Consider the following 13,830-nt stretch of genomic DNA (forward strand, 5'->3'; position numbering starts at 1 on the left):
CCCCCCCCCCCCTTGCCCAGTCTCCCCCCACCCCGACCCTGAACCCTCTGTGACTCTCTTACTGAAGCCTCCCGGGTTTCCTCCGGGTGCTCCGGTTTCCTCCCACAGTCCAAAGATGTGCAGGTTAGGTAAATTGGCCATGCTAAATTGCCCCTTAGTGTCCCGGGATGTATAGGTTGGAGCGATTAGCAGAGTAAATATGTGGGATTACAGAGATAGGGCTTGGGTGGGATTGTGGTCGGTGCAGACTCGATGGGCCGAATGGCTCTTTCTGCACTGTAGGGTTCTATGATTCTATGAAGCCAGACTTTATCACTGATGCCCCTTCATTCACAGTGTATTCGGTGTGCTGTTATTATGCTGTTTAGCCGCTATGGAGTGCAGCTCAGCCTGAGTCTTTCGATTGCTGCTCATTAAGGTGCAGGTCCTGCCCAATCATTGCTCAGGTTGAGACTGTAGATGGTCTTTATTAAGGTGGAGCTCCTGGCAGGTCCATATTAAGGTGGTGATTCTTGTCGCTCATTCTTAGAGTTAAGATACTGACCGCCGGTGGTTCCCCACGCTCAGTATTAAGGTGGAGATTCTGGCCAATCATTATTATTATTTTATTTTATTATTGTCACAAGTAGGCTTACATTAACACTGCAATGAAGTTATTGTGAAATTCCCCTAGTCGCCACAGTCCAGCGCCTGTTCGGGTCAATGCACCCTAACCAGCACGTCTGTCAGACTGTGGGAGGAAACCGGAGCACCCGGAGGAAACCCACGCAGACACAGGGAGAACGTGCAAACTCCACACAGACAGTGACCCGAGCCGGGAATCGAACCCGGGTCCCTGGTGCTGTGAGGCAGTAATGCTAACCACTGTGCCATTGTGCCACCTCAGAGTTGTCCTGACTTACCGGAGTTTGCCTTTGTCTTTATCCAGGCCCATGAATGTTTACTCAGTGGACATTTCCCGGCTCCAGAAGATACTCTGCAGCTTTTAGCGGCTTTGAGACTCCAATACGTCTATGGAGACTACAACAAGCTCTCCTTGAATCTTCAGGAAGTTTATCCAGTTTCCAAACTGAGGAACAAGATCTTCCAGTCGACAAAGTTCAACTCTCAGACCCTAGAGAAGAGGAGGTCAAGTTTCCTGGAGGGGACATTACGCCTCAGCCTCCGAACAGGCTCAGTGAAGAAACAGAAAATGGAAGAAGAACAAATGTTGGAGATGTGGCTGAAAGAGGAGATGTCAGCGACTCGCACGAGCATCATGGACAAGTGGAAGAGGCTTCGTGGGATGAAGCAGCATCAAGCTATGCTGAGATACATGGCTATTATCATGGAATGGCCAGGATATGGTTCTACTCTCTTTGATGTTGAGGTATGTTGGACTGGGTTTATCCCCTGGATTATCTACCCCCCTTTGCTCTTAACTCCATAATTTCCTTTGGCTCCAAAAGGAATCACTTCCCAGTATTTCATTGAGCTCACCTTCAACATGTTACGGGATTTATTCCAAGCAACTAAGGTAAAGTCGCCACAGTCCTAGATGACCATCAGCTGCTCTTCCAAAGAACAAAGAACAGTACAGCACAGGAAACAGGCCCTTCAGCCCTCCAAGCCTGTGCCGCTCCTTGGTCCAACTAGACCAATCGTTTGTATCCCTCCATTCCCAGGCTGCTCATGTGACTATCCAGGTAAGTCTTAAACGATGTCAGCGTGCCTGCCTCCACCACCCTACTTGGCAGCGCATTCCAGGCCCCCACCACCCTCTGTGTAAAAAACGTCCCTCTGATGTCTGAGTTATACTTCGCCCCTCTCAGCTTGAGCCCGTGACCCCTCGTGATCGTCACCTCCGACCTGGGGAAAAGCTTCCCACTGTTCACCCTATCTATACCCTTCATAATCTTGTATACCTCTATTAGATCTCCCCTCATTCTCCGTCTTTCCAAGGAGAACAACCCCAGTCTACCCAATCTCTCCTCATAGCTAAGACCCTCCATATCAGGCAACATCCTGGTAAACCTTCTCTGCACTCTCTCCAATGCCTCCACGTCCTTCTGGTAGTGCGGCGACCAGAACTGGACGCAGTACTCCAAATGTGGCCTAACCAGCGTTCTATACAGCTGCATCATCAGACTCCAGCTTTTATACTCTATACCCCGTCCTATAAAGGCAAGCATACCATATGCCTTCTTCACCACCTTCTCCACCTGTGTTGCCACCTTCAAGGATTTGTGGACTTGCACACCTAGGTCCCTCTGTGTTTCTATACTCCTGATGACTCTACCATTTATTGTATAACTCCTCCCTACATTATTTCTCCCAAAATGCATCACTTCGCATTCATCCGGATTAAACTCCATCTGCCACCTCTCCGCACAATTTTCCAGCCTATCTATATCCTGCTGTATTGCCCGACAATGCTCTTCGCTATCCGCAATTCCCTTTCAGGGTGAGAGCTGACTGGTGATTTACATAAGAACATAAGAACATAAGAAATAGGAGCAGGAGTAGGCCATCTAGCCCCTCGAGCCTGCCCCGCCATTCAATAAGATCATGGCTGATCTGACGTGGATCAGTACCACTTACCCGCCTGATCCCCATAACCCTTAATTCCCTTACCGATCAGGAATCCATCCGCGCTTTAAACATATTCAGCGAGGTAGCCTCCACCACCTCAGTGGGCAGAGAATTCCAGAGATTCACCACCCTCTGGGAGAAGAAGTTCCTCCTCAACTCTGTCTTAAACCGACCCCCCTTTATTTTGAGGCTGTGTCCTCTAGTTTTAACTTCCTTACTAAGTGGAAAGAATCTCTCCGCCTCCACCCTATCCAGCCCCCGCATTATCTTATAAGTCTCCATAAGATCACCCCTCATCCTTCTAAACTCCAACGAGTACAAACCCAATCTCCTCAGCCTCTCCTCATAATCCAAACCCCTCATCTCCGGTATCAACCTGGTGAACCTTCTCTGCACTCCCTCCAATGCCAATATATCCTTCCTCATATAAGGGGACCAATACTGCACACAGTATTCCAGCTGCGGCCTCACCAATGCCCTGAACAGGTGCATCAAGACATCCCTGCTTTTATATTCTATCCCCTCGCGATATAGGCCAACATCCCATTTGCCTTCTTGATCACCTGTTGTACCTGCAGACTGGGCTTTTGCGTCTCATGCACAAGGACCCCCAGGTCCCTTTGCACGGTAGCATGTTTTAATTTGTTTCCATTGAGATAGTAATCCCATTTGTTATTATTTCCTCCAAAGTGTATAACCTCGCATTTATCAACGTTATACTCCATTTGCCATATCCTCGCCCACTCACTCAGCCTGTCCAAATCTCTCTGCAGATCTTCTCCGTCCTCCACACGATTCACTTTTCCACTTATCTTTGTGTCGTCTGCAAACTTCGTTACCCTACACTCCGTCCCCTCCTCCAGATCATCTATATAAATGGTAAATAGGATTTAACCTGAGGGTCACCATACCTCAGGCGAGGGGAAAGGTTGAGAAGGCAGGGCTTTCAAAAAGTAACTGCAACCTCTTTCTCTGCCTCTCTGATACAATATTTCTGATGAAGTATATCCCAGGGCGTTGTGGGAGGAAATTGCGGGTCCCCTAGCCGAGATATTTGAATCATCGATAGTCACGGGTGAGGTGCCTGAAGATTGGAGGGTGGCAAATGTTGTGCCTTTGTTTAAAAAGGGCTGCAGGGAAAAGCCTGGGAACTACAGGCCAGTGAGCCTCACATCTGTGGTGGGAAGTTGTTGGAAGGTATTTTGAGAGACAGGATCTACAGGCATTTAGAGACGCAAGGACTGATTAGGGACAGTCAGCATGGCTTTGTGAGTGGAAAATCGTGTCTCACAAATTTAATTGAGTTTTTTGAAGGGGTAACCAAGAAGGTAGATGAGGGCAGTGCAGTTGATGTTGTCTACATGGACTTTAGCAAGGCCTTTGACAAGGTACCGCATGGTAGGTTGTTGCATAAAGTTAAATCTCACGGGATCCAGGGTGAGGTATCTAAATGGATACAAAATTGGCTTCTTGCCAGAAGCCAGAGGGAGGTTGTAGAGAGTTGTTTTTCAAACTGGAGGCCTGTGACCAGCGGTGTGCCTCAGGGATCAGTGCTGGGCCCACTGTTATTTGTCATTCATATTAATAATTTGGATGAGAATATAGGGGGCATGGTTAGTAAGTTTGCAGATGACACCAAGATTGGTGGCATAGTTGACAGTGAAGAAAGTTATCTCCGACTGCAACAGGATCTTGATCAATTGGGCCAGTGGGCTGACGAATGGCAGATGGAGATTAATTTAGATAAATGCGAGGTGATGCATTTTGGTAGATTGAACCAGGGCAGGACTTACTCATTTAATGGTAGGGCGTTGGGGAGAGAACAAAGAACAGTACAGCACAGGAAACAGGCCCTTCGGCCCTCCAAGCCTGTGCCGCTCCTTGGTCCAACTAGACCAATCGTTTGTATCCCTCCATTCCCAGGCTGCTCATGTGACTATCCAGGTAAGTCTTAAACAATATCAGCGTGTCTGCCTCCACCACCCTACTTGGCAGCGCATTCCAGACCTCCACCACCCTCTGTTTAAAAAACATCCCTCTAATATCTGAGTTATACTTCGCCCCTCTCACCTTGAGCCCGTGACCCTTCGTGATCGTCACCTCTGATCTGGGAAAAAGCTTCCCACCGTTCACCCTATCTATCTCCTTCATAATCTTGTACACCTCTATTAGATCTCCCCTCATTCTCCGTCTTTCCAGGGAGAACAAGCCCAGTTGTTTAAAAAGGGAAGTAGACAAAAGGCGGGTAACTACAGGCCGGTTAGCTTAACGTCCATAGTTGGGAAGATGCTAGAGTCCATTATTAAAGAGGAAATAACAGAGCACCTGAATAAGAATGGTTCGATCAAGCAGACGCAGCATGGATTCATGAAGGGAAAGTCGTGTTTGACGAATCTACTGGACTTTTATGAAGATGTCACTAGTGCGGTTGACAGAGGGGAACCGGTGGATGTGGTGTTTTTAGATTTCCAGAAGGCGTTCGATAAGGTGCCTCACAAAAGGTTGCTGCAGAAGATTGGGGTACACGGAGTTAGGGGTAAGGTGTTGGCGTGGATTGGGGATTGGCTATCTAACAGGAAGCAGAGAGTTGGGATAAATGGGTGCTTTTCTGGTTGGCAGTTGGTGACCAGTGGCGTGCCGCAGGGATCGGTGCTGGGGCCTCAATTGTTTACCATTTACATAGATGATCTGGAGGAGGGGACTGAATGTAGGGTATTCAAGTTTGCTGATGACACGAAGGTGAGTGGGAAAGCGAATTGCGTGGAGGACGCGGAAAGTCTGCAGAGAGATTTGGATAGGCTGAGCGAGTGGGCGAGGATCTGGCAGATGGAATATAACGTTAGCAAATGTGAGGTTATCCACTTTGGAAGAAATAATAGTAAATTGGAATATTATTTAAATGGAGAAAAATTACATTGTGCGACTGTGCAGAGGGACCTGGGGGTCCCTGTGCACGATTCGCAAAAACTCAGTCTGCAGGTGCAGCAGGTGATCAAGAAGGCGAATGGAATGTTGGCCTTTATCGCGAGGGGGATAGAATATAAAAGCAGGGAGGTCTTGCTGCAACTGTACAAGGCACTGGTGAGGCCGCAACTGGAGTACTGTGTGCAGTTTTGGTCCCCTTATTTGCGAAAGGATATATTGGCCTTGGAGGGAGTGCAGAGAAGGTTCACCAGGTTGATACCGGAGATGAGGGGTGTAGCTTATGAGGAGAGATTAAACAGATTGGGTCTGTACTCGTTGGAGTTTAGAAGGATGAGGGGTGATCTTATAGAGACATATAAGATAATGAAGGGGCTGGATAGGGTAGAGGTGGAGAGATTCTTTCCACTTAGAAGGGAAACCAGAACTAGAGGGCACAGCCTCAAAATAAGGGGGCCCGGTTCAGAACAGAGTTGAGGGGGAACTTCTTCTCTCAGAGGGTAGTGAATCTCTGGAATTCTCTGCCCATTGAAGTGGTGGAGGCTTCCTCGTTGAATATGTTTAAATCACGGGTAGATAGTTTTCTGATCGATAAGGGAATTAGGGGATATGGGGAGCAGGCGGGTAAGTGGAACTGATTCGCTTCAGATCAGCCATGATCTTGTTGAATGGCGGGGCAGGCTCGAAGGGCCAGATGGCCTACTCCTGCTCCTATTTCTTATCTTATGTTCTTATGTTCTTTACCCAATCTCTCCTCACAGCTAAGACTCTCCATACCAGGCAACATCCTGGTAAACCTTCTCTGCACTCTCTCTAATGCCTCCACGTCCTTCTGGTAGTGTGGTGACCAGAACTGGACGCAGTACTCCTAATGTGGCCTAACCAGCGTTCTATACAGCTGCATCATCAGACTCCAGCTTTTATACTCTGTACCCCGTCCTATAAAGGCAAGCATACCATATGCCTTCTTCACCACCTTCTCCACCTGTGTGCCACCTTCAAGGATTTGTAGACTTGCACACCTAGGTCCCTCTGTGTTTCTATACTCTTAATGGCTCTGCCATTTATTGTATAACTCCTCCCTACATTATCTCTTCCAAAATGCATCACTTCACATTTATCTGGATTAAATTCCACCTGCCACCTCTCCGCCCAATTTTCCAGCCTATCTATATCCTGCTGCATTGCCCACAAGTCCAGCCATCTTCGTGTCTTCCGCAAACTTGCTGCTAACACCAGTTACACCTTCTTCCAAATCATTTATATATATCAGAGCAGAGGTCCCAGTACAGAGCCCTGCGGAACACCACTGGTCACAGACCTCCAGCCGGAAAAAGACCCTTCGACCGCTACCCTCTGTCTCCTGTGGCCAAGCCAGTTCTCCACCCATCTAGCCACTTCTCCTTGTATCCCATGAGCCTTAACCTTCTTAACCAACCTGCCATGTGGGACTTTGTCAAATGCCTTCCTGAAATCCATATAGACGACATCCACGGCCCTTCCTTCGTCAACCGTTTTTGTCACTTCCTCAAAAAACTCCACCAAATTTGTAAGGCACGACCTCCCTCTTACAAAACCATACTGTCTGTCACTAATGAGATTGTTCCGTCCTAAATGCACATACATCCTGTCTCTAAGAATCTTCTCCAACAACTTCCCTACCACGGACGTCAAGCTCACCGGCCTATAATTTCCCGGATTATCCCTGCTACCCTTCTTAAACAACGGGACCACATTCGCTATCCTCCAATCCTCAGGGACCTCACCTGTATCCAAAGAAGTGACAAAGATTTCCGTCAGAGGCCCAGCAATTTCATCTCTCGTCTCCCTGAGCAGTCTAGGATAGATGCCATCAGGCCCTGGGGCTTTGTCAGTTTTAGTGTTCCCTAAAAAACCTAACACTTCCTCTCTTGTAATGGAGATTTTCTCTAACGGGTCAACATCTCCCTCCAAGACACTCCCGGTTAACACATCACTCTCCTTCGTGAATACCGATGCAAAGTATCCATTTAGGATCTCCCCTATTCCCTTGGGTTCTGAGCATAATTCCCCTCCTTTGTCCCTGAGAGGTCCGATTTTCTCCCTGACAACTCTTTTGTTCCTCACATATGAATAGAATGCCTTAGGATTCTCCTTAATCCTGCCTGTCAAGAACATCTCGTGACCTCTTTTTGCCCTTCTAACTCCCCGTTTGAGATTTTTCCTACTCTCTCTGTATTCCTCCAGAGCTCCATCTGTTTTCAGTTGCCTGGACTTAACGTACGCCTCCCTTTTCATTTTAATCAGATCCTCAATTTCCCTGGTTATCCACGGCTCTCGAATCCTACCTTTCCTATCTTTCCTTTTTACAGGCACATGCCTATCCTGCAGCCTTATCAATTGTTCCTTAAAAGACTCCCACATGCCAGACGTGGACTTACCCTCGAACATCCTCTCCCAATCAACGTCCACCAATTCCTGCCTAATCCGGCTATAGTTAGCCTTCCCCCAATTTAGCACCCTGCCCGTAGGACAGCACTCATCCTTGTCCATTACTATCCTAAAGTTAACAGAGTTGTGGTCACTATTTGCCACATGTTCCCCTACCGAAACTTTGATGACCTGACCGGGCTCATTTCCCAGAACTAGGTCCAGTATAGCCCCCTCTCCAGTCGGGCTATCTACATACTGTTCCAAAGAACCTTCCAGTATGCATTTTACAAATTCCTCCCCGTCCGGAACCCCAGCTCTAAGCACTTTCCAGTCTATACCAGGGAAATTAAAGTCCCCCACTACAACAACCCTATTTTTTCTGCACCTATCCAGAATCTCCTGACATATCCTTTCCTCCACTTCCCATGGGCTGTTGGGTGGTCTGTAGTACACCCCCAGCATAGTGACTGCACCCTTCCTGTTTCTGAGTTCCACCCACAGCGACTCAGTACATGACCCCTCTAAGTTGTCTACCCTCTGCACCGCGGTAATATGCTCCTTAACTAATATCGCTACTCCCCCACCTTTTTTAGCCCCTCCTCTGTCTCGCCTAAAACACTTATACCCCGGAATATTCAGCTGCCAGTCCTGTCCTTTTAACCAAGTCTCCGTCACCGCAACCACATCCCAATTCCGCGTAAGCATTAAGGCCCTAAGTTCGTCTGTTTTACCCGTTACGCTCCTCGCATTGAAGCAGATGCACTCCAGACCTCCAGGCTCACTCAGGTCATCCTCCTCCAGAGTGCTCCTCTTCTTAGCTAGCCTTGCCCTGGCCCCCAGCTCAACCCCAGCCTCAGTATTTACTGACCTCCTGTTTTGTTCCCCACCCCCCTGCCACACTAGTTTAAATCCTGCCGAAACACTCTAGCAAAACTCCCAGCCAGGATATTTGCTCCCTTCCAGTTAAGGTGTAACCCATCCTTTCTGTACAGTTGCCATCCTGACTTGAAGACTTCCCAGTTATCTATGAATTTAAAACCCTCCCTCTTGCACCAGTCCTTTAGCCATGCGTTCAACTGTAGAATCTCCCTGTTCCGAGCCTCACTTGCACTAGGCACCGGGAGCAGTCCAGAGATTGCTACCCTGGAGGCCTTACTTTTTAGCCCAGCACCCAACTCCCTGAATTTCTCTCGTATGACCCCCCCTGCTCTTCCTACCTACATCATTTTCACCAATGTGTATAATTACGTCCGTTTGACTACCTTCCTTTTTTAATATGCTTCCTACCCTCTCGGAGACATCCAGTACCCCGGCACCAGGGAGGCAGACTACCATTCTGGATTCTCGTTCGCTCCCACAGAACTGCCTGTCCGTGCCTCTAACCATTGCGTCCCCCACCACTATCGCTCTCCTAAACCCCTTCTTTCCCTTTCGGACCCCTGAGCCTGTCTCCATGCAGGCGATCTGGTCCTCGTGGCTTACCCCTGGAGGGTCATCCCCCTCCACAGAATCCAAAACAAGATACCTATTTTGGAGGGGGACAACCACAGGGGATCCCTCCACAGACTGCTCACTCCCTTCCCTTCTCCCATTTGTTGCCCATCCCTTTCTTTTATGGGAGACTGCCACTGGGGTACTTTCTGGCACATCACCCTTCTGACTATTACCCCTCCTAACTGTGACCCACGTGTCTTCCTTCCGAGACCCTGGTGTCACTACCTGACTATAACTTTTATCTATTAATCTCTCATGTTCCCTAACTAAACTGAGGTCATCGAGACGCAGCTCCAGCTCCCTTACACGGTCCCTCAGGAGTTGCAGTTCCACGCATCTGGCACAGATATGGACTTCCGGGAGGCAAGTCATCTCCAGGAACTCCCACAGTTCACACCGAATGCAGTATACTGGCCTCCCACTCATACCTGCCATTTCCTTTTTAGTTTTTGGAAGATCAAACAAAAAGGGGGGGAACAGGAGAAAAAGAAAAACCCTTCCTCGCCTCCGCCGAAGCCCTGTGAGCCAAAGCCCTTACAGCTCACACTCTGCTCCCTGCTCACTCCACTGCCCGCTCCCGACACTGCCCGCTCAAAAGTGCGGCCTGCTTTTAAACCCTCCAAAAACCTTCCCAGGCTTCTCCGGGGCCTACTTCCGGTTTTGGAAAAAATCTCCGATTTTTAACACAAAATTCACTGAAAAATAACTAAATAAATAAAATGCAGAAACAAACTCTCTTACCCTCAGCCTGCTCCTGTGGAACAATGAGAGTTACAGAACAAAGAGATCTAGGGGTACATGTTCATAGCTCCTTGAAAGTGGAGTCACAGGTGGACAGAGTGGTGAAGAAGGCATTCAGCATGCTTGGTTTCATCGGTCAGAACATTGAATACAGGAGTTGGGACGTCTTGTTAAAGTTGTACAAGACATTGGTAAGGCCACACTTGGAATACTGTGTGCAATTCTGGTCACCCTATTCTGGAAAGGATATTATTAAACTAGAAAGAGTGCAGAAAAGATTTACTGGGATGCTTCCGGGACTTGATGGATTGAGTTATAAGGAGAGGCTGAATAGACTGGGACTTTTTTCTCTGGAGCGTAGGAGGCTGAGGGGTGACCTTATAGAAGTCTATAAAATAATGAGGGGAATAGACAAGGTAGATAGTCAATATCTTTTCCCAAGGGTCGGGGAGTCTAAAACTAGAGGGCATAGGTTTAAGGTGAGAGGGGAGAGATACAAAAGGGTCCAGAGGGGCAATTTTTTCACACAGAGGGAATCATAGAATAGAATCATAGAATCCCTACAGTGCAGAAGGAGGCCATTCAGCCCATCGAGTCTGCACCAACCACAATCCCACCCAGGCCCTACCCCCACATATTTACCCACTAATCCCTCTAACCTACGCATCTCAGGTCTCTAAGGGGCAATTTTTAACCTGGCCAATCAACCTAACCCGCATATCTTTGGCCTGTGGGAGGAAACCGGAGCACCCGGAGGAAACCCACGCAGACACGAGGAGAATGTGCAAACTCCACACAGACAGCGTGGAGCCGGGAATCGAACCCGGGACCCTGGAGCTGTGAAGCAGCAGTGCTAACCACTGTGCTACCGTGCCCCCCAGGGTGGTGAGTGTCTGGAACAAGCTGCCAGAGGTAGTAGTAGAGGCGGGTACAATTTTTTCTTTTAAAAAGCATTTAGATAGTTACATGGGTGCGATGGGTATAGAGGGATATGGGCCAAATGCGGGCAATTGGGATTAGCTTAGGGGTTTTTAAAAAAACGGGTGGCATGGACAAGTTGAGCCGAAGGGCCTGTTTCCATGCTGTAAACCTCTATGACTCTCACAGAAAAAATCCCAACTTGAGACATTTCTGAGTTTGGAGACCGTGTGACTAATGTTACAGGATTTGGATAGTTTGATTTGATTTATTATTGTCACATTATTTTCATACAGTGAAAAGTATTGTTTCTTGCGTGCTACACAGACAAAGCATACCGTTCATAGAGAAGGAAAGGAGAGAGTGCAGAATGTAGTGTTACAGTCACAGCTAGGGTGTAGAGAAAGATCAACTTAATGCAAGGTAAGTCCATTCAAAAGTCTGACAGCAGCAGGGAAGAAGCTGTTCTTGAGTCGGTTGGTACGTGACCTCAGACTTTTGTATCTTTTTCCCGACGGAAGAAGGTGGAAGAGAGTATGTCTAGGGTCCATAGGGTCTTTAATTATGCTGGCTGCTTTGCCAAGGCTGGGAGGCTGGTTTGTGTGATGGATTGGGCTACATTCACAACCCTTTGTAGTTTTCCTTGCGGTCTTGGGCAGAGCAGGAGCCAAACCAAGTTGTGATACAACCAGAAAATGTGCTTTCTGTACAGGTTGGTGAGAGTCGTGGCTGACATGCCAAATTTCCTTAGTCTTCTGAGAAAGTAGAGGCATTGGTGTGCTTTCTTAACTATAGTGTCGGCATGGGGGGGACCAGGATAGGTTGTTTCAGACAGGCACAGACAGGCGGTTCTGTGGGCGCGAACGAGACTCCAGGATGGTAGTCTGCCTCCCTGGTGCCAAGGTCCTGGATGTCTCTGAGCGGGTAGAAAGCATCCTAAAAAGGGAGGGTAACCAGACAGACGTCATTGTCCACATTGGTACAAATGACGTAGGCAGAAAGAACAGGGAGGTCCTGCAAGAGCAATTCAGGGAGTGGGTAAAAGGCTAAAAAGCAGGACCTCTAGGGTAGCAATCTCTGGATTGCTCCCCGTACCACGTGCTCGTGAGGCTAGGAACAGGGAGATTGTGCAGCTGAACACATGGCTAAAGAACTGGTGCAGGAGGGAGGGTTTCAGATTCGTGGATCACTGGGAAGTCTTCCAGGGAGGATGGGACCTGTACAAAAAGGACGGGTTACACCTGAACAGGAGGGGCACCAATATCCTGGCTGGGAGGTTTGCTCGTGTGGTTCGGGTGGGTCTAAACTAATGTGGCAGGGGAATGGGGATCAGAACAATAGGTTAGCAAGCGTAGGGACTGGGGACGAGCATGGGACAAAGACAAGGCTACCTAAGAGGAAGAGCTACCTGGGGGAGGATGAACTTAGTGGGCCTGGAGGTCTGGAGTGCATCTGCTTCAATGCAAGGAGCATCACGGGCAAGACAGATGAACTTAGAGCCTTAATGCTTGCGCGGAACTTGGATGTGGTTGCAGTGACGGAGACTTGGTTAAAAGGACAGGACTGGCAGCTGAATATTCCGGGGTATAAGTGTTTTATGCGAGACAGAGAAGGGGCTAGGAGAGGTGGGGGAGTAGCAATGCTGGTTAGGGAGCATATTACAGTAGTACAGAGGGTGGACAATATGGAAGGATCATGTAACGAGACACTGTGGGTAGAGCTATGAAACAGGAAGGGCGCAGTCACTATGCTGTGGTATAGTACAGGCCTCCCAACAGCCCACGGGAAGTTGAGGAGCGGATATGTAAGGAGATTCTGGACAGGTGTAGAAAAAATAGGCTTGTTGTAGTGGGAGACTTTAATTTTCCTCACATAGACTGGAAATCCCTTAGAGCTGGGGGCCTGGACGGGGAGGAATTTGTAAAATGTGTCCAGGAAGGTTCTTTGGAACAATATGTTGATAGTCCAACTAGAGAGGGGGCTATACTGGACCTAGTACTGGGGAATGAGCCCGGTCAGGTCATCAAAGTTTCAGTGGGGGAACATGTGGCGAACAGTGACCACAATTCTGTAAACCTTCGGATAGTCATGGAAAAGGATGAGTGTTGTCCTATGGATAAGGTGCTGAATTGGGGGAAGGCTAACTACAGCCGGATTAGGCAGGATTTGGTGGCTGTTGATTGGGAGAGGCTGTTCGAGGGTAAATCCACATCTGGCATGTGGGAGTCTTTTAAGGAGCAGTTGATAGGAGTGCAGGACAGGCATGTGCCTGTAAAGAGGAAGGACAGGAAAGGTAGGATTCGGGAGCCGTGGATAACCAGAGAAATTGTGGATCTAATCAAAAAGAAAAAGGAGGCATACATAAGGTCCAGGCAGCTAAAAACAGATGGAGCACTGGAGGAATACAGAGAAAGTAGAAAAGAACTCAAACAGGGAGTTAGAAGGGCAAAAAGGGGTCACGAAATGTCCTTGGCAGACAGGATTAAGGAGAATCCCAAGGCATTTTATACATACGTTAGGAACAAGAGGGTTGTCAGAGAAAGAGTCGGACCTCTCAGGGACAAAGGAGGGGAATTATGCTTAGAACCCAAGGAAGTAGGTGAGACCCTAAATGAATACTTTGCATCAGTATTCACAAAGGAGAGGGACACGTTGATTGGTAGTGTCTCAGAGGGATGTGTAGACCTGTTAGAACAAATCTCAATTACAAGGGAGGAAGTGTTAGGTGTCTTACGAAACATTAAGGTAGACAAATCCCCAGGGCCAGATGGC

General features: G+C 48.3%; 1 protein-coding gene across 1 annotated transcript in view; it reads left to right on the forward strand.

Moving 5' to 3' along the window:
* The window catches only part of LOC144504014 (unconventional myosin-X-like), a 219,264-nt gene that overhangs the window by 194,628 nt on the left and 10,806 nt on the right, over positions 1–13,830 (forward strand). Inside the window, 1 exon segment of the mRNA XM_078229165.1 lies at positions 929–1,369. Within this exon segment, the coding sequence (XP_078085291.1) occupies positions 929–1,369 (441 nt within the window).

The sequence above is a fragment of the Mustelus asterias genome, chromosome 14 (assembly GCF_964213995.1).
Source record: "Mustelus asterias chromosome 14, sMusAst1.hap1.1, whole genome shotgun sequence".
Lineage (NCBI taxonomy): Eukaryota > Metazoa > Chordata > Chondrichthyes > Carcharhiniformes > Triakidae > Mustelus > Mustelus asterias.